General features: G+C 40.4%; 1 protein-coding gene across 1 annotated transcript in view; it reads right to left on the bottom strand.

The window, feature by feature from the left end:
* The window catches only part of LOC109867035 (SH3 and multiple ankyrin repeat domains protein 2), a 171,542-nt gene extending 153,920 nt beyond the window's left edge, over positions 1-17,622 (bottom strand). Inside the window, exons 1-4 of the mRNA XM_031801926.1 lie at positions 17,500-17,622; positions 7,450-7,677; positions 4,187-4,393; positions 280-351 (exon numbers count right to left, since the gene is read on the bottom strand). Coding sequence (XP_031657786.1) covers positions 280-351; positions 4,187-4,393; positions 7,450-7,668 — 498 coding nt within the window. The 5' untranslated portion in view covers positions 7,669-7,677; positions 17,500-17,622. The remainder of the gene's footprint in view (positions 1-279; positions 352-4,186; positions 4,394-7,449; positions 7,678-17,499) is intronic.
* Positions 17,623-27,698: the final 10,076 nt, after the last annotated feature.

Below are 27,698 nucleotides of genomic sequence, written 5' to 3'. Positions count from 1 at the left end.
TATATCAAAGACAAGTTCCCTTACTAATATATTTTTCCACACGACTGCAATAACTCTACTGGCCTTGACATTTCCTTTCCACATTGACCTTTTCACCATGGTTACAGAAATGGCGGATACAGGGTATAACTGTCCACGGTATACTTTTCACCCGTTCCAATACAAGAACTTACACCAGCCGTTGATATTCACATTCATTTAAATGAATATAATGAATCTATTGTACAACCTGAAAGAAGCGAAAAATAAATATAAAGCCCTTCATTTATTTTTTCTCACCTGCGTGTGGATTTTGGCGATCTGCTTCTCATTCACATTGGGCTGTTGATAGACCCGGCTCTTGTAACGGAACTGCAAATGGAAGAACAAAAGTTACTTCAACACTTAAAGCCAAACAATTATAATACATTATGATGTAGTGTAAGAGTTGTCATGACTTCTGTCACGACGTAGCCCTTTTGGGTGTATATCGTGGCTCCCCCCTCTCTCACTTTCTCTCCCACATCAGGTTTTACAACGGTCATAAATTCCTGGTAGAAACTCTCAGTATGGCGGGAGAGAGCCTATGGAGAACAAAGGCATTCTCCTTGCCAAAACTCCTAATCCCCAAAATGGGAGAATTAAACAACATTTATATTTTTGAGAATGTGGGAATGGTCCGTGGACACTTAAGGGACAGTCATGTCGAGTGTGTTTCATTTGGTGATGTCATGGAGGACAGGAAACACACATTACTGTGTATTTGGTTGTGTACACTTCTCAATTAGGAGGTTTAAATCTAAATAGTGTGGAGTGTATGTACAACTCTACCAAAGGACAAGACCAGAGAGAACGTGGAGATCATTCCCACGTTGAAATGGCAAAGTCATCTACAAACTAAAGAACAATTACTCAGACTGCAGCTGTTTAAATACTTTAGTCTTGTAAACGCATCCGATCTAAGAACATTTCCATCCAGCAGACAGACTGGCGATCGCTGAGAGGGACAACAAAGGCAGACACTCGGAAATATGTTAATTGCAATATATTTTCGAATGAGCGGTTGTTCATGTTCAAAGCATTAGCAATTTCTATGAGTGTAGTTATCAGCACTGAGTTTCCCGCTCTCTATGAGTGTAGTTATCAGCACTGAGTTTCCCGCTCTCTATGAGTGTAGTAATCCTCTGTGAGTTTCCCGCTCTCTATGAGTGTAGTAATCCTCTGTGAGTTTCCCGCTCTCTATGAGTGTAGTAATCCTCTGTGAGTTTCCCGCTCTCTATGAGTGTAGTAATCTTCTGTGAGTTTCCCGCTCTCTATGAGTGTAGTAATCTTCTGTGAGTTTGCCGCTCTCTATGAGTGTAGTAATCCTCTGTGAGTTTCCCTCTCTTGGTCCCCACCCCTTTCCTTTGTCTACCAAGCAGTCATATCGGTTTCGTCCGCTAGGGACTTTTTCTTTGTATCATGTAGTAACCAATGTATGAACTATTTGTGTGTTGTTTATGTAATTTTTTGATTGATTAAGTTAGTAAATAAATAAATAAGCCAATTTGCATATCGCTGATTCATGATTCTATGCTAGGTTTCGTGTAGATATCCAAGGGTTTGCGACGTTCAGTAAATGAGACTGATGAGGTCAAATTCATTAATAAGCGACTGTTTTGAGTTATATTCGGGAAATTGAAACTATAAACAACATGTTCCCGTGGTGCCTCGACTTCCTAGTTAATTAAAGTTACATGATTACTTTAATCATGTAATAAAATTACACATAGAGAATTGATTTGATAATATACAGTCTTCACATGTAATGATAGTCAACGACACGGCACTTCTAGTCATCTCCCAATGATCCTGAATAAACAACCAGTCACTATCATACCCATCTGGCAGCACTGCTAATGAGGATCTATATATTTAATACTAAGTAAGGTGTACCACGACCAGAGAAGATCGCCCAGGCAGCCAGTAATTAAAACTTCAGTCAAGCGATACTTGCTAGCGATACCAGGGGACCCCCCCTGACTGAGGAGATATATAGAACAAAGAACAGAGCCAGGGAGAGCCAAGAGGGAGTTTCCAGCTATGCTGCCTCATCACAATTCAGCTGAGCTGTTTGGAAAACAAAGACTTATTATAGTGATGCAGTCCCTTGATCATTCATTAAGTGGCTGAATTCTTCCAGATGAAATTCTTTGATAATGATCAAACAGGAGAAGTGCTTCTGTAGGATGGGGTGGGCTACAGCAGCCCAGGGTGGTATACAACAGCCCAGGGTGGTATACAACAGCCCAGGGTGGGCTACAGCAGCCCAGGGTGGTATACAACAGCCCAGGGTGGTATACAGCAGCCCAGGGTGGTATACAACAGCCCAGGGTGGTATACAGCACCCCTGGGTGGGCTACTGCAACAATAAATGTAATTCAACCCCAGAAAGCACACCCACTGGTTGGTCAACAGAATTGACATGGGAGGTTTTGTTCAATACATTTTCTGTTCATTTATCTATAGTAATCCCTTTAAATATGTATTTGGACAGTGAAGCTAACAAGTTTTATTTTAGGTCACATTACGATGAATACTAGGATTACTATTACTAGGATTACTATTGCAACAACACATCATCAGTAGGGTAAAACTTTCTCACGACGGTCTAAACCCAGCTCACGTTCCCTATTAGTGGGTGAACAATCCAACGCTTGGTGAATTCTGCTTCACAATGATAGGAAGAGCCGACATCGAAGGATCAAAAAGCCCAGGGTGGTATACAGCAGCCCTGGGTGGTATACAGCAGCCCTGGGTGGACTACAGCAGCCCTGGGTGGTATACAGCAGCCCTGGGTGGTATACAGCAGCCCTGGGTGGACTACAGCAGCCCTGGGTGGTATACAGCAGCCCTGGGTGGACTACAACAGCCCTGGGTGGTATACAGCACCCCTGGGTGGACTACAACAGCCCTGGGTGGACTACAGCACCCCTGGGTGGTATACAGCACCCCTGGGTGGACTACAGCACCCCTGGGTGGTATACAGCACCCCTGGGTGGACTACAACAGCCCTGGGTGGTATACTGCAGCCCTGGGTTGTATCCTGCAGCCCTGGGTGGTATACTGCAGCCCTGGGTGGTACACAGCAGCCCTGGGTGGACTACAGCAGCCCTGGGTGGTATACAGCAGCCCTGGGTGGACTACAACAGCCCTGGGTGGACTACAACAGCCCTGGGTGGACTACAGCAGCCCTGGGTGGTATACAGCAGCCCTGGGTGGACTACAACAGCCCTGGGTGGACTACAGCACCCCTGGGTGGTATACAGCAGCCCTGGGTGGTATACTGCAGCCCTGGGTGGTATACAGCACCCCTGGGTGGACTACAACAGCCCTGGGTGGTATACAGCACCCCTGGGTGGTATACTGCAGCCCTGGGTGGTATACAGCAGCCCTGGGTGGTATACTGCAGCCCTGGGTGGTATACTGCAGCCCTGGGTGGTATACAGCAGCCCTGGGTGGTATACAGCACCCCTGGGTGGTATACAGCAGCCCTGGGTGGTATACAGCACCCCTGGGTGGTATACAGCAGCCCTGGGTGGTATACAGCACCCCTGGGTGGACTACAACAGCCCTGGGTGGTATACAGCACCCCTGGGTGGACTACAACAGCCCTGGGTGGTATACAGCACCCCTGGGTGGACTACAACAGCATGTCCAGTGCTGTGTTAGGACTGGACCCCAGGGATTGAACAGAGCTTAAGAAATGAAGTAGACAGGGGCTGCACACACAATCCACAGCAACGTCGTGCTGGCCTAATAAGGTATGTTCTGGAACAATCAGTAACGTATGTTTGACAATACAGGAGGACTGGACCTGCGTCATGGAGCAGTACTGAAGAAATGAAGTAGGGCATGCGATGCACAAACCATTGCTCCACCACATACTTTATAGGCTTGTAAAACATTTTGAGCCAAAAATGCCTCTCTGTGACGTGACGAAGATCCACTCTTGAATCTGTGTTTTGTGGAGAAATCAGTGATTTGAGCATACAGACTTATGGAGCAGATCTGTTACTGCACAACCAGGGATCACTTTGCTGGTGGTGGGTGGGATAGTCTGAGGGTTAGGGTTAGGGTACGGTGGGTTAGGTCTAGGGTTAGGACTAAGGCTAGGGTTAGGGTTAGTGCTGGACCTGGTGGATGGAGAACTGAATGGTTCCTGTACCTCCAGAGTGGGGACCCCCTTCGTGTTGGTGGGAGTAGGGTAGTCTTTAAGGGCACACTCCTCATCCAGGAAGCCGGACTCTCGGCCCTCCACAGCGGGCTGGAAGAGGCCATAGTTCAGCACGTCCCTCAAAGTCTGGGTCAGTGTACACAGGATCTGCTGCTTAGCAACCCACACCGTGGCCTCGGGCTTAAACCTCATACACTTCTGCTCCAAAACACACACACCGTCAGGGATAGCCAAAAATGACAAGATACACACACAATCAGGGATAGCCAAAAATGACAAAACACACATACAAAATACCATGAAGATGAATGTATCATAATAATTAAGTATTTAATTAAAATAAATGCATTTTGTATTTAAAATGTAAAATTACATTTGCAAGTAGACAGCCTGAATAGCAACAATGTTCTCAGTACCGGTTACAAAAATGACTGTAATATGTTGTTGTTTATCTACTTTAGTTGATATACTTTAGTCTGGATAAGAGTGTCTTCTAAATTATTAAAATGTAAATGTATATGTGAAAATGAACAAACCAAAATTAACTGCAAAGCACAATGGGTATTATTATTGGCCTTGTTTCAGGGCAGAGCTCATTAGAATAATACTCAGCATGCTTTGCAATTGTTAGTTTTTACATTTACATTTGACTAATTTAGCAGACATTCTAATCCAGAGCGATTTACAATTAGTGCATTCATATCACAACCGTATCAAGTACATTATTTATCAACATTTTTACATATATATTTATATTTAGTTCATTTAGCAGACGCTCTATCGTGCCATAGTGCTATCAGACTTCTGATACCAATGCAGGGTGAAAGGGGGGGCACAACATCTGAACTGCTATAAAACATTGAATGGAATAGTATTTTGAAAATACAAAATACATTGGAGTATAGTTCAACCCAGTGTAATTCAAATGAAAAAATACTCAAGAAGTAATTCAAATATGTATTTCAAATATATGTAACATAAATACTGCCCATCTCTGCACACAGTGGTGTCAGTTTCTGCTGCAACACAAATACATAACATTCAGAGATTATACAAACATATCAAACCTGGAGTTTAAACATACACTTTTGCCCCAAAACATTAGACAACACATTTAGTGTTGGGTTTAAAACAAACATTTCTACTCCAAAACATTAGACAACACATTTAGCTTAGGGTTTAAAACATACATTTCTGCTCCAAAACAAACAAACACAAAACACACATGCAGATTTAACATTCTGGCAGCAGGTGCTAACAGATGGAGAAACAATAGCTCACGTCTCCTTGCCAAGCTACCAGTGTGTGTGAATAAATAGGCTTTTATGTACAGTAGAAAAGATCAGGAATCACAGTATAAAACAGCATGGAAATGTCTCCTAGCAATATTCTGTTTCAGTAATTAGCTATGCCTTTCCTCTACAGAAGCAGAACATTTCACATTCATAAAGTTGTTTGGCAGAGGTGCCCGCTACACAGTATTGGTGGTGGAAAAAACAATAACTGGAATTAGTTCAATCAATTAGTAAGGATTATAGCAGAGCGTTACGCCTGTTATCCAGAAAATCATTTTTGTTTTTGGTTTATTTGAGGGTGCATGTTCTTTTGTGATAAGGCATTTGAGAACAGCAGCACTTCTCAACTAGAAAGTATGTATTTCTGTGGCAGAATAACCTCGCCACCGATTTCCAATAGCTGTTTTTTCTCCCTCATTCACGTCTATCAAACTGCTTGGCTGAGAACAGTGTGACATTTAGCTTATACAACATAGCTATTGTAGCTCACTCTTTCACATTGACTTTATGCTGCTAGGCTGGGGCAAACATCCCACATATTCCACAATTGCTATGATCTATTTATTTATTTTTACAGCTTTTTGCTTACAGTCTTTCACTTAAGCAACATGCAGTGACAAACTGCAGTAACAACTATGTCATAATTCCAACCAGCGCGCAGCACCCCAATTATTTTCAGTGCAGTAGAACTACTGGTTTTGGAGCCTAGAGCAAAGCAGTGGGTAAACTATGTTGTAGCCCAGACTATTGTACTTGTCTTTTCATCTACTCTCACTAGCACTGATTCTGCAGATAGCAGCTATTTTAGCTGAATGCACTGAGTGTATGTCGTTCTAGATAAAAGCTTCTGCTAAATGACTAATATGTTTTAAAAAAGGTTCAGGAATGACCACACAGTTGAAAAGAGAAAGGTAGTTAGGGTTTGGCTTTAAAGCGGATTTAGATGCACTGTAAAAAATGTTTTATAAACTTTGAGTTGTTTCAACTAATTATTATTAAGTAACTGGTTCCACAGCCTCAACATAGGCAAAAATTCAGTCAACTTAAAATTATGTTTTTGCTCAAATTGTCTCACAAATTAATCCACCTAAAAAGGTTGTTGAACTAGTTAGAGTGCTTTTTACATACAATGTTTTCAGCATACATATTTGACACACATTGCACATACTCATTTATACAGTAAATCATATAAAACAGAGTTATATGCCCCACCAACAGACAACTATACAGAATTAGTTTTTTCTGAAACAAGTGAAACATATCAATTATGAGAGAATAGTAAGATGAACTGATAAGACAGACATAGTGGCATAGCAGGAACATCGGAATGCCATGAGACCAGGAGGTTGTGAGGACACGGTGGAAACGGTACTGTGTAAATGCTCAACGTGTGTTAAATACGTATTTTGGAAACATTGTATGTTAAAATCAGGGCGGCAGGGTAGCCTAGTGGTTAGAGCGTTGGACTAGTAACCGGAAGGTTGAAAGTTCAAACCCACGAGCTGACAAGGTACAAATAAATCTGTCGTTCTGCCCCTGAACAGGCAGTTAACCCACTGTTCCTAGGCCGTCATTGAAAACAAGAATTTGTTCTTAACTGACTTGCCTGGTTAAAAATAAATACAACTGTGTGTTTGCATAACTAGTTCCACAGCTTTTTGTAGGTAAGATGACCAAATAATAATTATGGTTGAATAAATATGAGTTAAGCAAAAACACATCATTTAAAATTGACTGAATTTCTGCCTAAGTTTTCCCAATTTTATCTAAGTTTGGGCCAACTGTATTTTTTTGGTTCAGGTAACATTCGGATCGAAAAGTTGAGTAAACAAAACAAAAGGCTATGGAACCAATTATTTAATAATAATTAGTTGAAACAATAAAATTATATTTTACAGTGTAGCATACTCCTGCAGTATGATAAGAAAACAGTGTACAACGAGATAAGTGTGTACTCACAGACTGCTGCAGGTCAGGGATGACCACACAGAATTCCAGTGACTCCCTACGGGCAGCCCTGTCCCTCTCTGCCCTCCTGTCTGTCCTCCTGCTAGTCCTTTCCCCTCCCGGTCCTCCAAGGCCAGGCTCCTCCTTGGAGCTGTCTGTCTCAAAACCTCCAGAGCCGTCAGAGAAACTCTGGGCCATCTCCTCTTCACTGGATGTAGGACTCCGAGGCATGATACTCTACTGGAGAGAGAGAGGAGACAGCGTTATATATGTGTACTACTAAGACACACACAAGCTCTGAAAGTCAGGCCCTGGGGCATGATACTCTATTGGAGAGAGAGAGGAGACAGCGTTATATATGTGTACTACTAAGACACACACAAGCTCTGAAAGTCAGGCCCTGGGGCATGCTGGACTCTACTGTGGCCTGACCAGAGGGAGATGACACAGTGTTATCGGGCTTCATCATACAGTTAAGGTGTCCTCAGAACTATGCTAGGCAAAGCGACCGTCTGTGCTCTCGTACACCCTAAAGACGTTAGTTGAAAAACGTGAAAAAAAGTGTTCATTTTACTGCTGTTTGTCCCGCTTGGCCAACCTAGCAACAACACAGACAGAAACACAAAATAGTCAAATAAATCAAGAAATCGGTCATACATTTTGACCTTTTTGCAGAGGAAGTCTTAGTTGTGCAATTTTACATCTAGCTTAGATTATTGGTGCAGTACTTCTCGAGTGAAACAATTTGCGTGAAATCTAGTCGTCTCTCGTTGAATGACAACAAACACTTCATGTTCTCACTCGTACTAGGGGCACTGGCGTAGCACACACCTCCACAGCCCCCGTAGGGTGTGACTTGGGGTCACCCGGAGCTCGGGCCCCATAGATAGCATATGAACATATTATAAGTCATTAAAAACATGTTTAGAATTACAGGAAATTAGCTTTAAAACTGCAACATTTTCTCTCAGCCTCATGCAGGAAATTAACTCAGGTATCCGTTGAAAGTTGGGACAATCCTTGTCCCGCAGAGAAACTTTATTTTTATAGAATTTTATTAAGTACACTTTCAATATTATTCATTTCAATGTCGGCTCTGTGCCTGGAAATTCCCTTGTCCGGAGCAAAGGATTCCAATTTCAAACTCTCCAAAAAAGTGTTTAAAATTCTAAAAACAGCCAACATTGGATATTAACTGAAAAATGATATTATGTCATTTCTTGCAATAGTCCTCTGTGACTTTAAAGAATATTCTTCTCAAACCTGTGATTCCAAAAATATGTGTCTGGAGAGTTGGACCCCTATCATGTAGTGTAGTGCAACATGACCCCTCGTGGTCTGTACAGTTCTCTACTTTGTTTTTTACTATGCAAATCAAATAAGAACAAAATCTTATTTACAATGACAGCCTAGGAACAGCTGGGTTAATTGCTTGCTCAGGGGCAGAACAACAGATATTTACATTGTCAGCTCGGGGATTCAATCTAGCAACCTTTCGGTTACTGGCCCAACACTTTAACCACTAGGCTACCTGCCACCCTGAGAGATTCAAACAAACAATATTGGAATCACCATGGTCACAACCATAAACTGTCAACTACATCTGCCTGATATATTAAGATAGAATAAGAATTTTGCTAATATTAAATTAGGTTTTAGAGTCATAAAGCAACTGAGGATAAACACAATTTCTACTGTTAGTACCACTTGAATGAAGAAGAAAATCACATTTTTGTCAACTCCGTAAAACATCAATTCCGTCAGATCTTTGTCTAATGTCAACTAAAAGATCTGATAGAATGGTTATGTTTTTATTGGTGATTTTGAAATGAATAATTGTCCATATTTTACAAATGTTTGTATTTTACTTTAATTTTAGAGGCAGAAATATGTCTGTTTTGAGTATCTATTGTCAACTCCATCAGTGGCTTGTCAACTCTGTGACTGATGGCTAGCCCCTTAAGATGGATTCTTTATCAATATTCGAAGAAAACAATGTAATCACTGTTCTGCAACATATGTTTAAACAACTCAAGTATTTGCTGTGCAAAAGACCTAAAGGATAATGTATGTTTTATGTTTGAATTGTTTTTTAAATAACAAATGCTAACTAAATTAGCCATGGAGCATTTAATAGTGCTGCAAAAACCTAACTAAAATAGGTTTGGAGATTTGTATTACATATTTAAATAATCTAATATTAGAATTAAGCAATCACGTAACAGGTATCAGTATTGGTAAACATGAATATAAACTGAACTTTGTAGCCGACGATCCCCTGATATACAGTACCTGACTAATATTGATAATATTTTCCGAATACATTAAACTGAGATTTAAAAGGTATTTCGAAGAAAAAAATGAATAATGGCAATAGGAAAAAGATAAAAGAATAATTCATGATCTACAGCAATCATTGGACCACAAAAATAGAAATACTTAAGTGACAACAAACAACAAATATATTACGATAACTTTATCCCATTACTTAACAACATGAAAGCTGATCTAATTAAATGGAACAATCTTCCCATAAATCTTACAGGTAGAATAAACATCTTTAGAATAAAATGGCTCCCAAAGTTTTTATATATTTTTTCAATGATAGCACTTACCCCACCGAAGACATTCTTTAAAAAAGTATACTCGGCCATAACAGACTCTAAATGGGCAAATAAACTCATAGAATAAAAATGAAAGTTCTACATGTCTCTAAGTCTGAGGTTTAAACCTTCCAGACGTGGAATTGGATCAAGTCGCCACCCAAGGCTTTTACTACAGACAGATAGTTAGATGCACTAAAGAGGAACAATGGGTACATATTGAAGATGTGCATGCTCATCCCCAGAATCATTTTGTGTCTATTTTAAAAGGACAAAGCTAAGAACATTAACAACGTCATAGTTAAGAACATTATAACAATATGGAAGAAAATGAAACAGATTCTACAAGAACCAATATCACTCCCTCAAAACACCCCTATGGAACAATCCTTGGATAATCTTCAGAATTCACAGATAATTGGCCCACATGGTAAACTAAAGGTGTAGAAACTGTAAATGACTTGGTAATAGGAAATACAATTATTTCCATGACAGAATTAAAAAGCAATTTTGGACTGACCAACATAGACATTTTCAAACACATACAACTTAAAAATGGTAAGATAAACAAAACCGTGCAGAACGCATATCCAACTGACAATCACTTATACAGTTGAAGTGGGAAGTTTACATACACTTAGGTTGGAGTCATATAAACTTGTTTTTCAACCACTCCACAAATTTATTGTCAACAAACTATAGTTTTGGCAATCGGTTAGGACATCTACTTTGTGTATGAAACAAGTAATTTTTCCAACAATTGTTTACAGACAGATTATTTCACTTATAATTCATTGTATCACAATTCCAGTGAGTCAGAAGTTTACATACACTAAGTTGACTGTGCCTTTAAACAGCTTGGAAATTTACAGAAAATGATGTCATGGCTTTAGAAGCTTCTGATAGCCTAATTGACATCATTTGAGTCAATTGGAGGTTTACCTGTGGATGTATTTCAATACCTTTGCTTGACATCATGGGAAACTCAAAAGAAATCAGCCAAGACCTCAGATTTTTTTGTTAGACTTCCAGAATTCTGGTTCTTCCTTTGGAGCAATTTCCAAACACCTGAAGGTACCACGTTCATCTGTACAAACAATAGTATGCAAGTATAAACACCATGGGACCACGCAGCCATCATACCGCTCAGGAAGGAGATACGTTCTGTCTCCTAGAGATGAATGTACTTTGGTGCGAAAAGTGCAAATTAATCCCAGAACAACAACAAAGGACCTTGTGAAGATGCCGGAGGAAACAGGTATAAAAGTATCTATATCCACAGTAAAACGAGTCCTATATGGACATAACCTGAAAGGCCGCTCAACAAGGAAGGAGCCACTGCTCCAAAACCGCCATAAAAAAGCCAGACTACGGCTTGCAACTGCACATGGGTACAAAGATCGTACTTTTTTGAGAAATGTCCTCTGGTCTGATGAAACAAAAATAGAACTGTTTGGCCATAATGACCATCGTTATGTTTGGAGGAAAAAGGGGAAGCTTGCAAGTCGAAGAAAACCATCCCAACCGTAAAGCACGGGGGTGGCAGCATCATGTTGTGCTTTGCTGCAGGAGGGACTGGTGCACTTCACAAAATAGATGGCATTATGTGGAAGGACAATTATGTGGATATATTGAAACAACATCTCAAGACATCAAGTTAAATTTTGGTCGCAATGGGTCTTCCAAATGGACAATGACCCCAAGCATACTTGTAAAGTTGTGGCAAAATAGCTTAAGGACAAAAAAGTCAAGGTATTGGAGTGGCCATCACAAAGCCCTGACCTCAATCCTATAGAAAACGTGTGGGCAGAACTGAAAAAGCATGTGCGAGCAAGGAGGCCTACAAACCTGACTCAGTTACACCTGCTCTGTCAGGAGGAATGGGTCAAAATTCACCCAACTTATTGTGGGAAGCTTGTGGAAGGCTACCCGAAACGTTTGACCCAAGTTAAACAATTTAAAGGCAATGCTACCAAATACTAATTGAGTGTTTGTAAACTTCTGACCCACTGGGAATGTGATCAAAGAAATAAAAGCTGAAAGAAATCATTCTCTCTACTATTATTCTGACATTTCACATTCCTAAAATAAAGTGGTGATCCTAACTGACCTAAGACAGGGAATTTGTACTAGTATTAAATGTCATGAATTGTGAAAAACTGAGTTTAAATGTATTTGGCTAAGGTGTATGTAAACTTCCAACTTCAACTGTATATAGAACCCTTTTACAGGGTTCTTTGATCAGCAACCTGGAAATTTGGGCTCCCACATGGTGCAGCGGTCTAAGGCACTGCTTCTCTGTGCTAGAGGCGTCACTACAGAGACCCTGGTTCAAATACAGGCTGTGTTGCAACTGGCCATGATTTGGAGTCCCATAGGGTGGTGCACAATTGGCCCAGCATCTCCTGGGTTGGGCTGGTGTAGGCAGTCATTGTGAACAAAAAGGGGGGGATGCATAGTGCATTGTTTTAATTGTGGCTACTACTTTTAAATAGTAATATTTTGAGCTAAGAATATGATTTAATAAACAATAAAAATAGACAAACGAATTCCAGCATAGTTTTGAGAATTTATTTTCATTACATGCAAACATAGTTTGGAAAGATGCACTGGTGGCCAGGGAGGCATCTCTTTGCTTGAATGATGACCCATATCAACTCTGGCTGACTTCTTTACAATACAATAGAATATCCATTAGTTACAGTGAACCACAAAAATGTGTCTTCTGCTCCGTTCTCAACCACCCCAAAGAGCAGACCTCACACATACAGTTGATACAAGCACAGGTTTAAGCAGCAGCCTTGGATGGAGAGCATGCTGTGGATTAAGGGCCTTGCTCAAGGATGTGAACCCAGCAGCCCTAAAGGTGTCAGGTCAATTCCGCCCATTTTTTTGCCAGAATCCTGCCCAGGATTCTGAACCGGCCACCTTTAGGCCACAGGCCCAACCCAGGTCACACAGGTCAAACTCTTTAGCTGCTGGGCTACCTGCTTGACATGTTTCAGAGAAGAAGCTGAAAAGGAGTGTTGTGGAAAAATTCTTACACAGGGACGGCTATACACAGAAAATACACAGAAAATACACAGAAAATACACAGAAAATACACAGACACGTTATATTTGCATGATTCATTAATCATTAGCGTTTTGTTTCATTCATGTGACCGACCAATACTGTTTCATAACATGTGACCGACCAATACTGTTTCATAACATGTGACCAACCAATACTGTTTCATAACATGTGACCAACCAATACTGTTTCATAACATGTGACCGACCAATACTGTTTCATAACATGTGACCGACCAATACTGTTTCATAACATGTGACCGACCAATACTGTTTCATAACATGTGACCGACCAATACTGTTTCATAACATGTGACCGACCAATACTGTTTCATAACATGTGACCGACCAATACTGTTTCATTCATGTGACCGACCAATACTGTTTCATAACATGTGACCAACCAATACTGTTTCATAACATGTGACCAACCAATACTGTTTCATAACATGTGACCAACCAATACTGTTTCATAACATGTGACCGACCAATACTGTTTCATAACATGTGACCGACCAATACTGTTTCATAACATGTGACCGACCAATACTGTTTCATAACATGTGACCGACCAATACTGTTTCATAACATGTGACCGACCAATACTGTTTCATAACATGTGACCGACCAATACTGTTTCATTCATGTGACCGACCAATACTGTTTCATAACATGTGACCAACCAATACTGTTTCATAACATGTGACCGACCAATACTGTTTCATAACATGTGACCAACCAATACTGTTTCATAACATGTGACCGACCAATACTGTTTCATAACATGTGACCAACCAATACTGTTTCATAACATGTGACCAACCAATACTGTTTCATAACATGTGACCAACCAATACTGTTTCATAACATGTGACCAACCAATACTGTTTCATAACATGTGACCAACCAATACTGTTTCATTCATGTGACCGACCAATACTGTTTCATAACATGTGACCAACCAATACTGTTTCATTCATGTGACCGACCAATACTGTTTCATAACATGTGACCAACCAATACTGTTTCATAACATGTGACCGACCAATACTGTTTCATAACATGTGACCAACCAATACTGTTTCATAACATGTGACCAACCAATACTGTTTCATTCATGTGACCGACCAATACTGTTTCATAACATGTGACCAACCAATACTGTTTCATTCATGTGACCGACCAATACTGTTTCATAACATGTGACCAACCAATACTGTTTCATTCATGTGACCGACCAATACTGTTTCATAACATGTGACCAACCAATACTGTTTCATAACATGTGACCGACCAATACTGTTTCATAACATGTGACCAACCAATACTGTTTCATAACATGTGACCAACCAATACTGTTTCATTCATGTGACCGACCAATACTGTTTCATAACATGTGACCAACCAATACTGTTTCATAACATGTGACCGACCAATACTGTTTCATTCATGTGACCGACCAATACTGTTTCATTCATGTGACCGACCAATACTGTTTCATTCATGTGACCGACCAATACTGTTTCATAACATGTGACCAACCAATACTGTTTCATAACATGTGACCAACCAATACTGTTTCATAACATGTGACCGACCAATACTGTTTCATTCATGTGACCGACCAATACTGTTTCATAACATGTGACCGACCAATACTGTTTCATTCATGTGACCGACCAATACTGTTTCATAACATGTGACCAACCAATACTGTTTCATAACATGTGACCAACCAATACTGTTTCATAACATGTGACCAACCAATACTGTTTCATAACATGTGACCAACCAATACTGTTTCATAACATGTGACCAACCAATACTGTTTCATAACATGTGACCGACCAATACTGTTTCATAACATGTGACCAACCAATACTGTTTCATAACATGTGACCAACCAATACTGTTTCATAACATGTGACCAACCAATACTGTTTCATAACATGTGACCAACCAATACTGTTTCATAACATGTGACCGACCAATACTGTTTCATAACATGTGACCGACCAATACTGTTTCATAACATGTGACCAACCAATACTGTTTCATAACATGTGACCAACCAACACCTCACGAGGCTTCTCCTCTCTAAGCTGAGACCTTGAAACTAAGATATCGTTCGTTCGTTCTCAAAACAACGTCTGGGCGTACTGCCAAATTGCAGCTACTGATAAGTGAGGATTTGTACAGTCAGCCACTTGCAGAAATTTGCTTATAAAACAGCACATAAATAGAACACAGAAATTAGTTATAAGAAAAGCACAATCATTAAAATTCACGTTACATTCCATCTTCTTATCACCATGTGTGATAATAATAATTACACATGTTATAGCAGTGAAGACAAAATGCTACGCAGACACATAATTATTATGATGCAGAAGAACAACTAACATTCAGTTGTTGTCAGCAGAAGCCAAAAGAGAGTTCCTCTGCCTCTTGATAGTGCTACTTGCAAGTTGGTTCAAACACCATCCTCTTGATTAGTCATACTGGAATGGATTAAAAGTTGGTTTTTGAATCACAGTTCAATTTTGAATTGACCAAAATGTTCTATATTGGACCCCATTTTTATCTAAGATGGTATGATTTTATGAAACACAGTATTTCCTTTTGCTTCTAGGTAGCATTTAGTTTGCAACAACACAGGTTTGTATGGACCTTGCTGTTGGCCACTCAGACCTTGATCTTCCCCTATAGAGCTAACGATGTGGACGTCAGCTAACCATTTTTCTGACCAGGCAAAATGATGCAGCAGCATCGTTAATATGGATAAAAATGCCAATGGAAAATGGCTAAAACAAATGAAAAGGGAACGTTAGCTGTCATTTCAGATTTCGAGGTGACTGAGTTAGCTTTGTTAGCTGGGGATTTCTAAAATCCTCCATTAAACTCTGGGGTAGGGCTAGAACCCTCAAGGCTCTTTACCTTCACTTGGTATTTAGTGTATATAGAACCTTTTTTAGTAAAGGTCTCTTTACAGTAACCCGAAATAACCCTTTTTTTTCTAAGAGTGCAGTATAAACCAATACACAAATTCTACAGCACAAAGGCCTTAAGTGTAAAACAAACAATGAGTCAATAATTAATGCCTTCTGGGAGTGGTATAAAGTCCAAACGCTATGGCTGGAGTTAGAAAAGCTGACTATCAGAAGTTTACCATGTAAATGTACTTTTAATTCATCTATCTGCATATTTCAAGACATGGCATGTGAGGATGCAGTGAGATACCCGATGGGTTGGACCATTATTTTCTTGGACCATTATTCTACTGAAGAACTGGAAATCAAAATTATGCTCCATCGTCAAGACGGTGAATTAATCAAATGCATAATCATTTAAATGTTGAGACAATGCCGGCTACAGATAGAAAAAAACCAGAACAATTTGAAGCTATATGGCATAAAGTACTACAAGCCCTAGAAATGTCCAAAGGATGTAACATTTGAAAAAATGTGAGAACAAACAGGATGGGTATGGATACTGTGGGGACATGTAGGTTTGAGCAAGTATGATTTCACTAATTTGTGTTGAAATTCATGTACGTCTGAGTTGGTGTTTTTGTCTTTATTCGTATTTTTTCTTTATGTTGAAGGTTGGGCATTAAGTCCCAGCCAACATCGTGTCAAGTTTAGTATATCCATGTCTGTGAAATGTTAAATTGTCTGTTGTCTTTGTATATGTCTATTGTCTAAAAAACTAAATAAAAGATATATAAATATAATATATATATATAATATATATGCACAAACTGTTTAGACTGGGAAGCATACAGTAAGCTTTACCCACCCCAAATACACACACACACACACACACACACACACACACACACACACACACACACACACACACACACACACACACACACACACACACACACACACACACACACACACACACACACACACACACACACATAGTGTACCTCGCACATATAAGACACACACACCATGCAGCCTTTTCTATATCGTTGCCCCAGTTTAGAGCCCCTGATGACACAGACAAGTACCGGTACCCTTAATTCAAACAGGCACTGCTTTAAAATTTGATAGTGATGGTGCTTCAAACGAAATGTAACAATAATACTTTGTCAAACACTCCATTCTGTCCAACAGGGAAGTTTTTCAAATAGAAAATCCTGTATATAGGGTAGACTTTATACTGATTTTATGTGACTGATACCAGTTGTGTGCATAGTCCTATAACTGAAATCCAACCCATATGTTTAAAATGGTTCTACTGTCCTCATAGTGTGATGTCTGGTTCTCATTGTTCTACGCTTCCCTTTTATAGATCTGTGCTGAGAGTATCTCAATCACTGCTCACCAATGTAATTTAAGACTGACCTGTGAAGTGAAGGAAGCAGACCAGAGGCTCACCTTTTCTACGTGGTGTTTTTCAGACAGTCAAGAAACTGACAGAGCGCATGAAATCAACTGCCATGGATAGTGTCAGTTAGAGAATCCCTCCAGACGACCTTGACAGTACCAAGTGGAGTGATCCATCCTGTAACCAGAGAATAGCAGTGTGAGAATCTTAAACCACCACGTATAACATCACATTTTACCACTGGCATGATGCCACAGAAATCTGAACCTGTATGGCTGATTTTATTTTTTAACTAAATTTAAACACCCCGAGAGGTCCCTAATCTCAGGGTCCCTCCTTCCCCTAATAACCACCCAGAAAAACAGCAATATGATAGAGAGACTGGGAACACAAGCATTTGACTTAATCCAGTAGACACACTACATTGTGTCTCTCCCTCGGTCCAATCTCAGATGAGGCCACAGACACAGTCATAAATGACTAGCACCATAAAAACTGCTCCAGCAGCACATAACCTCCCCAGAGCCTCTTCTCCAGACAACCACATCCTTTATCATGGCTGTCTGTCACCTCCACTTCCTCCTTCCTCCAGCCAGACCCCTCCAATCACCACTGAGACACACTAGACCCAAAAGGCAGTTAGTATTATATCAGCTTGTTTAACACTTATTTAGCCTATAGGGTTCAGGAGGCAATTAAAAAATTGCTTGGCTGGCATAGGTCTGATATGCCTCTGATATTACATGTGTGTTACAGCACACAGTAAAAGCATGCTGGGCCCAGAAATAATCTCTGCATTCAGCCAGACAGAACCATTGTCAAAATGTAAAACCCAAGGTAGCTTAATGTATGACAAAGCCAAGGTAGCTTGATATATGACAATCCCAAGTTAGCTTGATGTATGACAAACCCAAAATAGCTTAATGTATGACAAACCCAAGGTAGCTTAATGTATGACAAATCCAAGGTAGCTTAATGTATGACAAGCCCAAGGTAGCTTGATGTATGACAAACCCAAGGTAGCTTGATGTATGACAAACTCAATGTAGATTAATGTATGACAAAGCCACGGTAGCTTAATGTATGACAAACCCAAGGTAGCTTAATGTATGACAAAGCCAAGGTAGCTTGATGTATGACAATCCCAAGTTAGCTTGATGTATGACAAACCCAATGTAGATTAATGTATGAAGAAGCCAAGGTAGCTTAATGTATGACAAACCCAAGGTAGCTCAATGTATGACAAACCCAAGGTAGATAAATGTATGACAAACCCAAGGTAACTTGATGTATGACAAAGCCAAGGTAGCTTAATGTATCACAAACCCAAGGTAGCTAAATGTATGACAAGCCCAAGGTAGCTCAATGTATGACAAACCCAAGGTAGCTTAATGTACGATAAACCCAAGGTAGCTTAATGTATGACAAAGCCAAGGCAGCTAAATGTATGACAAACCCAAGGTAGCTTAATGTATGACAAAGCCAAGGTAGCTTAATTATGACTAACCCAAGGTAGCTTAATGTATGACAAACCCAAGGTAGATTAATGTACGGCAAACCCAAGGTAGCTAAATGTATGACAAGTGTGAGGTAAAAGGATTTAAGCTTTGAAGTGGATTTGGACAGCACCGTAGGCAGACCCTTTATTCTAAATCTCTAACATTCTATTCATGAGATATGATACGATCACAATGTACTGTACTGTAAGTCATGTGGACACTAAAACCAAACCCTGTACTGTACTGTAAGTCATGTGCACAATACAACCAAACCCTGTACTGTACTGTACTGTACTGGAAGTCATGTGGGCTCTATAACCAAACCCTGTACTGTACTGTAAGTCATATGAACACTATAACCAAACCCTGTACTGTACTGTAAGTCATGTGGACAATATAACCAAACCCTGTACTGTACTGTAAGTCATGTGGACACTATAACCAAACCATGTACTGTACTGTAAGTCATGTGGACACTATAACCAAACCATGTACTGTACTGTAAGTCATGTGGACACTATAACCAAACCCTGTACTGTACTGTAAGTCATGTGGACACTATAACCAAACCCTGTACTGTACTGTAAGTCATATGGGCTCTATAACCAAACCATGTACTGTACTGTAAGTCATGTGGACACTATAACCAAACCCTGTTGTCGTTTCTTTGGCATCATTAAAATTGAAGACTGTTATTTTATCAAATCAATTCTCTGTAATTATTATTACGTGATTAAACTAATCATGTAAATGTAATTAACTAGGAAGTCGGGGCACCAAGGAAAATCTTCAGATTACAAAGTTATAATGTTCTTAATATAACTCTTCAGATATTTTAATATATGATCAATTAGTCTTCTTATTAATGAATTATTATTTACCTGACGTCAGTCTCATTCCAAACATCTATCTAAATAAACAATCACAGAAATGCATAAACAAACAGTAGATATATTTTACTAACAAGGATAGGGAAGATTCCCTAGTGGGCTAAGCCGATATGATGGCTTGGTGGACAAAGGGAAGTGGGTGTGGACTGGGAAGGGGGTGTGGACTGAGAGAGCGAGAAAGACAAAAGGGAGCACTACACAGTTAATAATTCTATTAATTGAAATGCTAATCCTTTGCACATGAACGCTCACTCATTTGGGAATAATTGCAATCAATATATATTTACGCCCAGTGTGTCATCATCATCTCTGTTGGAATCGTCAGTCCGTCTGTTGGAGAGTTCATCCGAGTCCCTTTCTCTCTCTCTCTCTGCTTCCCTGAAGATCAAAGTCTTTCGTGGTTAGAATGGATACTTCAGAGTACCATTCAGAAATGTTCTCATAGCAAAGATGTTTCGGCGGTTGTCGGTAATAGCATCCCAGGTTTACATCATTTCTAGCTGCAGACTAGTAATTAGTATCTAAGATTTGCTCTTATTCTGTCGGGATCGATAGTCTCAGAGTTGAACCATTTCCAGCCGTGTAGCCAATGTTCCACGTGGTATGGTTAGGAATTCAAAACCATTACAACCTTAGATTATACTGAGGTTTTTGTGGTCTGAAGAGGAGGGTTTTGTATTAACAATATTAAAGGCTGTTCTATGATGCCAGATCCTTTCTGTCCTCACGGTGGAGGGCCAATGACTTAGTTCAACTTTAAAGGGAATACAATTCCCTCACATTAAAGGTATAACATCACATTACATCATTTCACAAATAGTTTTATCTTTACTCATTCATTTTATACAATAATCAGATGCAAACCCCATAACTGAGAAATGTACACATTCAGAGATATAGTTATGTATGTTTCCTGTCCTCTCTGAGGACCTCTCCTCTCTGAGGTCATACCCATCCCTTAAGTGTCCACAGACCATTCCCACCATTCCCACCTTCTCACAAGTGGACATTTTGTGTCAAATTCCCATTTTGGGGATTTAGGAGTTCGCCATGTGAATTCCTTTGTTCTCTCTGTCTCTCTCTTTCTGCATGGTCAGGGGGAGAGAGTCTCCTCCGGGAATTTACGACATGAGGTAACAGAACCTGGGTGCAGGAGAGAGTGAGAGAGAGGGGGAAGCCACTATCTACACCCAGAAATGGCCACGTCATGACACTGTACTCTACTGTAAGTCATATGGACACTATAATCAAACCCTGTACTGTACTGTAAGACGCGTGGGCACTATAAACAAGCTCTGTACTGTTCTGTAAGACACGTGGGCACTATAACCAAACCCTGTTCTGTACTGTAAGTCTATCTCATTTACTATGTTCTGAGCTCTAATGAGGACCCTAGTGGACGGGACAGGGATCAGCTGGCACTCAGTAATTCACTTTGTCATGGTAGAGAGGACTTAACACTACAGAAGAGCAATCTGACATGGTCAGGGACCATAGCTGGCCATCCCTGGGTCAGGATGCAGGGACAAGTTTCCCCTCTCAGTGATTGTACACTCTTAGAAAAAAGGGGTTCCAAAAGTTTGTTTGGGCTGTCCTCAGAGGAGAAGCCTTTTTGGTTCCAGGTAGAATGCTTTTGGGTTCCATGAAGAACCCTCTGTGGAAAGGGTTCTACATGGAACCAAAAAGGGTTCTTCAAATGGTTCTGCTATTGCCGAAGAACCCCTTTAGGTTTAAGACAGCATGTTTTTTTCTAAGAGTATACCACACACCTGTTAAATAGCACTGTTACTGTTCTACAACAGTGGACTGTTGTTTCTGCTGTGTCCCTGTTGGTGTCATTAACCTGGGCTTTTGTCGACATTGAGGGAACCTCACTGACACACGGGGGACACATTGTGGCCATGAATGCTCTCTAGGGGCAGGGCCAGGGGCAGGGCCAGAGGGAGAAAATAAATCAAATTAGGGTGAACCAACCTCCAGCAGAAGAACACAATCCAGGGTGGAATTGGGAAGAAACCCATGGGAGTTCGCAATGTGAAATTATTTTGGCATGTCAAAATTATTTTGGCATGTCAAAATGTGTAGTTGATTTTTTTAAGGAGAATTCTACCATTTTGCATTCCCAGATTGACATGTTGTTCAATCAACACCTGAACACAACACCTTGACTCCAGATGATGTGCCATATTGCCTTAGCGTCCAGCATCCATCTGCCTGCCTGAATCAGGGCAGAGATGACAAGGACCTCTAACATGCTGTAAACGATTCAGTAATTCACATAGGTGGGCGGTATAAAATACATTTTATATCACAGTATATTCCAGATGTATTCAGTATTTCACTGAAGAAAGAAATTAAGAAAATTGCAGACATGTGTGGTGCTATCGAGGTAAATCACCCAGCCCCATGGCCATATAGTAGCACCACGACTAGGACAGAAATGGGTCCAGCCACTGAAACAGTCAAATCAGAGACCGTTAGCAATAGAGACTGCTGTGATACCAGCACCACTGATTGGACAGCGACATTTGGAGATCCGTCTCTCTTTAACAGCAATACTGTGCCACAGTGTTAGGTCAGGGTTTTGGGTGATTTTATTAGAGAAATCTGATCCCAAGTATTCCAACACATAAATAGAGAGGCATATGTGATCGTATCCCAAAGAAAATTGAGGTTAGAAATTATTCCGTTTTTCAGAAATATGTCTGGGATTCTTCGTTCAATTTGAAGTGTACAAATTATTTATAACTATGTTCCGGCCTCCCGACCATCCGCTCAAGGAAAATGTAATTGGGGACCCCTGGTGAAGACCTATAGCCTGGGCTAATTTTCCAACACGCATCCCTAAAAACTACTGTATAAATATATGTTTTCTTAAACTCAATATTAGCATGGAACAGACATAAATAACAAAGAGGAAATGGGTCTTCAAGGAGTACAACCCCAATTACTGCGCCACTTCTCCAGGTACAGGTACAGTAGCCTAGTTGTTAGAGCGTTGGGCCAGTAATTGAAAGGTTGCTGGATTGAATCCCTGAGCTGACAACGTAAAAATCTGTCGTTCTGCCCCTGAGCAAGGCAGTTAACCCACTGTTCCCCAGGCGCTGTGGATGTTGATTATGGCAGCCCCCCGCACCTCTCTGATTCAGAGGGGTTGGGTTAAATGAAGAAGACACATTTCAGTTGAACGCTTTCCATTACAATATTGAGTCGATTTGATCTAGGCCAATTCTGGATGAAGCATACAGACATAGTCAGTCCACACACTGTAACATATGAGGTAATATCAATATGAGGTATTATCAAGAGTAAAAAAAACTCTGAAATGTGTAAATTGCTGTAAATTATGGTGTACTGTGGGAGAATTGCTGTATTTCGAATGGTACTCACCCCACAGAATACCGTACCATATCTTTGGTGCACCAAAAACCTTTTAACCACTAGTGGGTGCAGGGTATTGGCTCGTTAACATATTTTGAGACGTGCCTTGTAAAAGGCTGTATTTGTTGAGAATTCTGTACCAATTGAACTCATATGTGGTTATAGTGCCCCATGAAATGATTCACTTTAGCTAACCAGTCACCACCAGCCTTCTAGTTAGCTATCATCTGCCTGGTTAAGAAACACGAGCTGCTTTACGAAATTAAAAACAATAGCAGAATTGAGTTTAATAGTAAAACAACAGTCTAGCTATAATTTTCTCTCACTTTAAGCAGGCTCCAGAAAAATAGGCTGCCTGTGAATTTCTAGTCTTGCTCATCTCTACCACTTTTCCAACTGCATTTCATATAAAGGTGCTGTAGCCAACGCAGTTAAGTTCCCCTCTTCCCTCTGAGAAAACAGCTTTTTTCTTTCTATCGTACGTAGGCAGGCCGCCTTTTACGTTCATTAAGCATATCGATGCCGTTCTACAACTAGGCTAGTTGAGCACTTGGACCAGGACTCGAGCACTGGGACTCGGACTTCAGCAATAGGGACTGGTGACTCGATCATTGGTGACTGGGACTTGGACTCGAACTCGAGCACAGGGGACTTGGGACTCGATTCGGACTCGAGGTTTAGTGACTCGACTACATCACTGGGTGAAACAGTCATTAGCTCCCATTCAACCTGTGGACATGAATGTGTCTGTGGCGTCTGTGGAACTTTGATAACAATAGCAATGACGTGATCGAGTGACAGAGGTGCAACACATACTACTCTTTGCCAGTACTTTGAAGCACCATCTGGTGATTGTGCTTCTCTTTCTTTCTTTCTTTCTTTCTTTCTTTCTTTCTTTCTTTCTTTCTTTCTTTCTTTCTTTCTTTCTTTCTTTCTTTCTTTCTTTCTTTCTCTCTCTCTCACTGTCTTTCTCTCTGCTTGTGCCTTTTCATTCTGTATGTAATGTGCAGTATCTATGTAGGCTGAATTAGGAATTTACATGGCCAGATAATTCTTATACAATATAATATTTTTCTCATATGTTTGTCATATTTCTGCTGTTGGGAAGAGAATAGGATGTTATGCAAAAAAACATGTTGAAAGGTCAAGGCTACGTATGTTTGCAATACATTAATGAGGCAATACAAATGTGATTTGAGTAAAATGAAAGTGCATTTAGTTGACTAAAATGGTCCACTGTTTTTGTCATTTTGACAACAACTAGACTAAATCATTATTCAAATTACAACAATGTGAGATATTTTTGTCAAAATGACTAAGCCTAGACTAAATCAAAAAATGAGAGCCAAAATGAAAATGTATTTGGGTTCTCAGTGGATGGATGCCCACTGATCTAGCTTAGTCCAGTTTGTCTCCTCTGGGTGAGTTGAAAGCATCGTTAGCTACAACACAGTAAATAGGGCAAGAGACATATGTCTGGCAGTTAAGCAGGCCAAAAGGTCTTGGTCTCAGATGTGTGTGTAAAATGGAAATACTGTAGGTTTAACAGTTTAACGCATCACTGGCGGAACAAATCAATTATCTCGTGGACTAGAAAAGGATGTCCATCCATCAAGTGGAACACCTAGGGCTTATACTGCACAGTGGGCTGCAACACTCAGTAGAGCTGAAACAACACCTTCCACAACATAGGGCAATGTCCATTCTACACAGAACAACATCTACATCTGAACACTCTGAGACCTTCTAGCCTGGTCCCAAATCTGCTTGTGCTGTCTTGCCATGACAATGACCATTGGAGTTGGCAAGACAGCACAAACAGATAATGGTACCAGGCTAGAGATGTTCCACTCTCCTGAGTAAATCCCTGGTGTCCAGAGAAACACATTTGATCTCATCTCCATTCCTGTCAATCTCAGGTATCAGATCCAACAGCCTCTTATCTTACTAAAGTTAACTGAAGTGCGACCCATGTCCATGAGTCAATATTTAGACACAAGTGTCAGAAACAGTCAATATTTAGTCAGACGGGTCAGAGACAGTCAATATTTAGACAGACGGGTCAGAGACAGTCAATATTTAGACAGACGGGTCAAAGACAGTCAATATTTAGACACACGGGTCAGAGACAGTCAATATTTAGACACACGGGTCAGAGACAGTCAATATTTAGACACACGGGTCAGAGACAGTCAATATTTAGACACACGGGTCAGAGACACAAAATGTACAAATAAACTTTCCTATGGATACAAAAGGGTAATGAATTCTTTCTAAACCTCTCTCAGTGTAAGGGAATTGCCAGGGCCAGGAAGCCAGTGTCTCTCAAGGAGATGAGAGAAATTTCAAACGCAGAGTTTCTTGTGCTTCACTGGTTATGCTTCATATCATATACCCTCTATTTATCTGCCTTCAGATTACACTCTCTTCACTATCTTTCAAACTCTGTTATGTGCTCTTATCTGAAGCCCAGAACAGACGACAGACTGCTCCCTGTGAACATGGCTTTTATATTTACCACTTTGGAGAAAGCCTGGGTCCAAACACTGTTTGAAACCTTTCAGCGTTTGCATTAGCCTGCCTGGAGTGCCGGATGGGTTGACAGTTACTGCGACTTTCTTCTATTTGCCCAGATTCCGTTTTTGAAATGATTTCCAATCATATTTGAACTCAGGTCTGCTATGGCGCATGACGAGCAACCGACCCTGCCAGGCCTAGAATCCAGCTGAAAGAGCCAAACCAAGCCTCTACCACTATGGCCTGGTTCCACATTCTCTGTAGTTGCTGGAACTGTGCTAGAAAGGGCAATATGAAAATAAAACTTCACAGTCAGCCCTGCCCATGGGAGGCACCGTTCTATCCAGATGATATATGAATCTGTGAATCTGCCCTGCTATCTTGCATTATTGATAAGGAGTGTGGTGAATGTGATCATTAATAGATTTAAATATTGATTTAGCTTTCCTTCATTAGTAACATTACAGTACCCTTCTGTGGCAAAGGAAGCCTTGTAGGATGGAAATTATAGTTTAACTGACAGCTACATTGCATGACTATATTGTTTATATTGAAAGCCTGTCGTGTGTGTGATGGTTCTGGGTAGGGTACTGAACTGTGACAGCAAAAATAACAACATTTCCATTGTCTCTGTATAACGAAGATGTATTGTATTTGTATGACAGAAAGGAGATATCCAGTTGAGTGCAGGTCAAAACGTATGCTCTCTGAGAACATCTGGGTGAGCTGTGGAGGACCAAGGTCTATGCGGAAGATCAACTAGATTGTGAGACTATAGTAGAAATCATCCAGTGAAAAACTGTTTGATGCTCCGTTGTTGTGTAATACATTTGTATTTTTTTTTACATATCTTTATTTACGAAGTTCAAAAAGTTTTTAGAAAAAGACGTTATCGAACACCATATGAACCTCGACCTTGTAATGCTCTGTTTTTAGAGGACAAAGGAAAGAGCGCCATAAAAACAAACAAAATAAACATGAAATTAAGTCATTTCTTTAAAAAGAAAACATCCCTAAAAGGACCAAAATAAGAAATAATACTAAGAATTACAGGATTCATTAAATGAAGGGATTTATTCCACACACCCCCAGGTACATCCCTCTTTTTGTCTATACAATTATTGGGCAAGGTACAATCTGATGGGAGTTGGACAAAAAAGTAGCCATCTTTAGTTGCAACCTAGTTGTCATATTTTCCATTGCATACACATTTTTCAGTCGTTGAGTCCATTGACTTACGGCAAGTGGAGTGAGCCAATTGACCGTAATCATTTTCTGTGCAATCATTAACAGTACCCGTAACATGTACATTTGGTTTTTATCTTCCAGGTTGCAAGTTATGTGTAATACATTCTAAGTGAGCTGTGAGGAGTATAGGAGTGGACTAACTGGCCAACTGACCTGCAGAGGTCACTGGGTGGTGTGACATCCAGCCGTTTGTCACAGCGATGAAGAGCCACCAGGATCTCTTCCAGATTAAAGGTGCCCCCGCAAAAACCCTCTCATCTCTGTCGCCGTTGCTATGGAGGCCCTGCTTGGAAACCCCATGGGACCCTCAGCCACCGGTATAACAATGAAGAGGGGAGAGAACAAACTGCTTGCCTGCATAATATTGCATGCTTGAACAATGCTGCTGTCCTAAAAGCTCACCGAAGAAACAAATCAATTAGAGCCGTACTGTAAACTCCTGGTAGGCTGTATAGTCTGCTGGGGATATTAGAGTTAGTAAAAAAAAGAAAGAAAGAAAGAAAATTAAACCAGATCTCAAAGGAGAAACACACCTTCTTGAGGGAACGTGTCAAACAGAGGAGGAATGTTCATAGAACAACAAAAGCGCCTGCCAGCGCTTTTACTGCACTGCTCCCTACTTTACGGTAGCTGCAGGTCATGATCAAATATGACAACATTAATGATGTACAGGATATGTACAGTACAAAATAAGGAACCAAATGAAATAAAACT

This window comes from Oncorhynchus kisutch, linkage group LG22, assembly GCF_002021735.2.
Source record: "Oncorhynchus kisutch isolate 150728-3 linkage group LG22, Okis_V2, whole genome shotgun sequence".
Classification (NCBI taxonomy): Eukaryota; Metazoa; Chordata; class Actinopteri; order Salmoniformes; family Salmonidae; genus Oncorhynchus; species Oncorhynchus kisutch.
The sequence above is the reverse complement of the archived record's forward strand: the minus strand, read 5'-3'. Positions and strand labels throughout refer to the sequence as shown.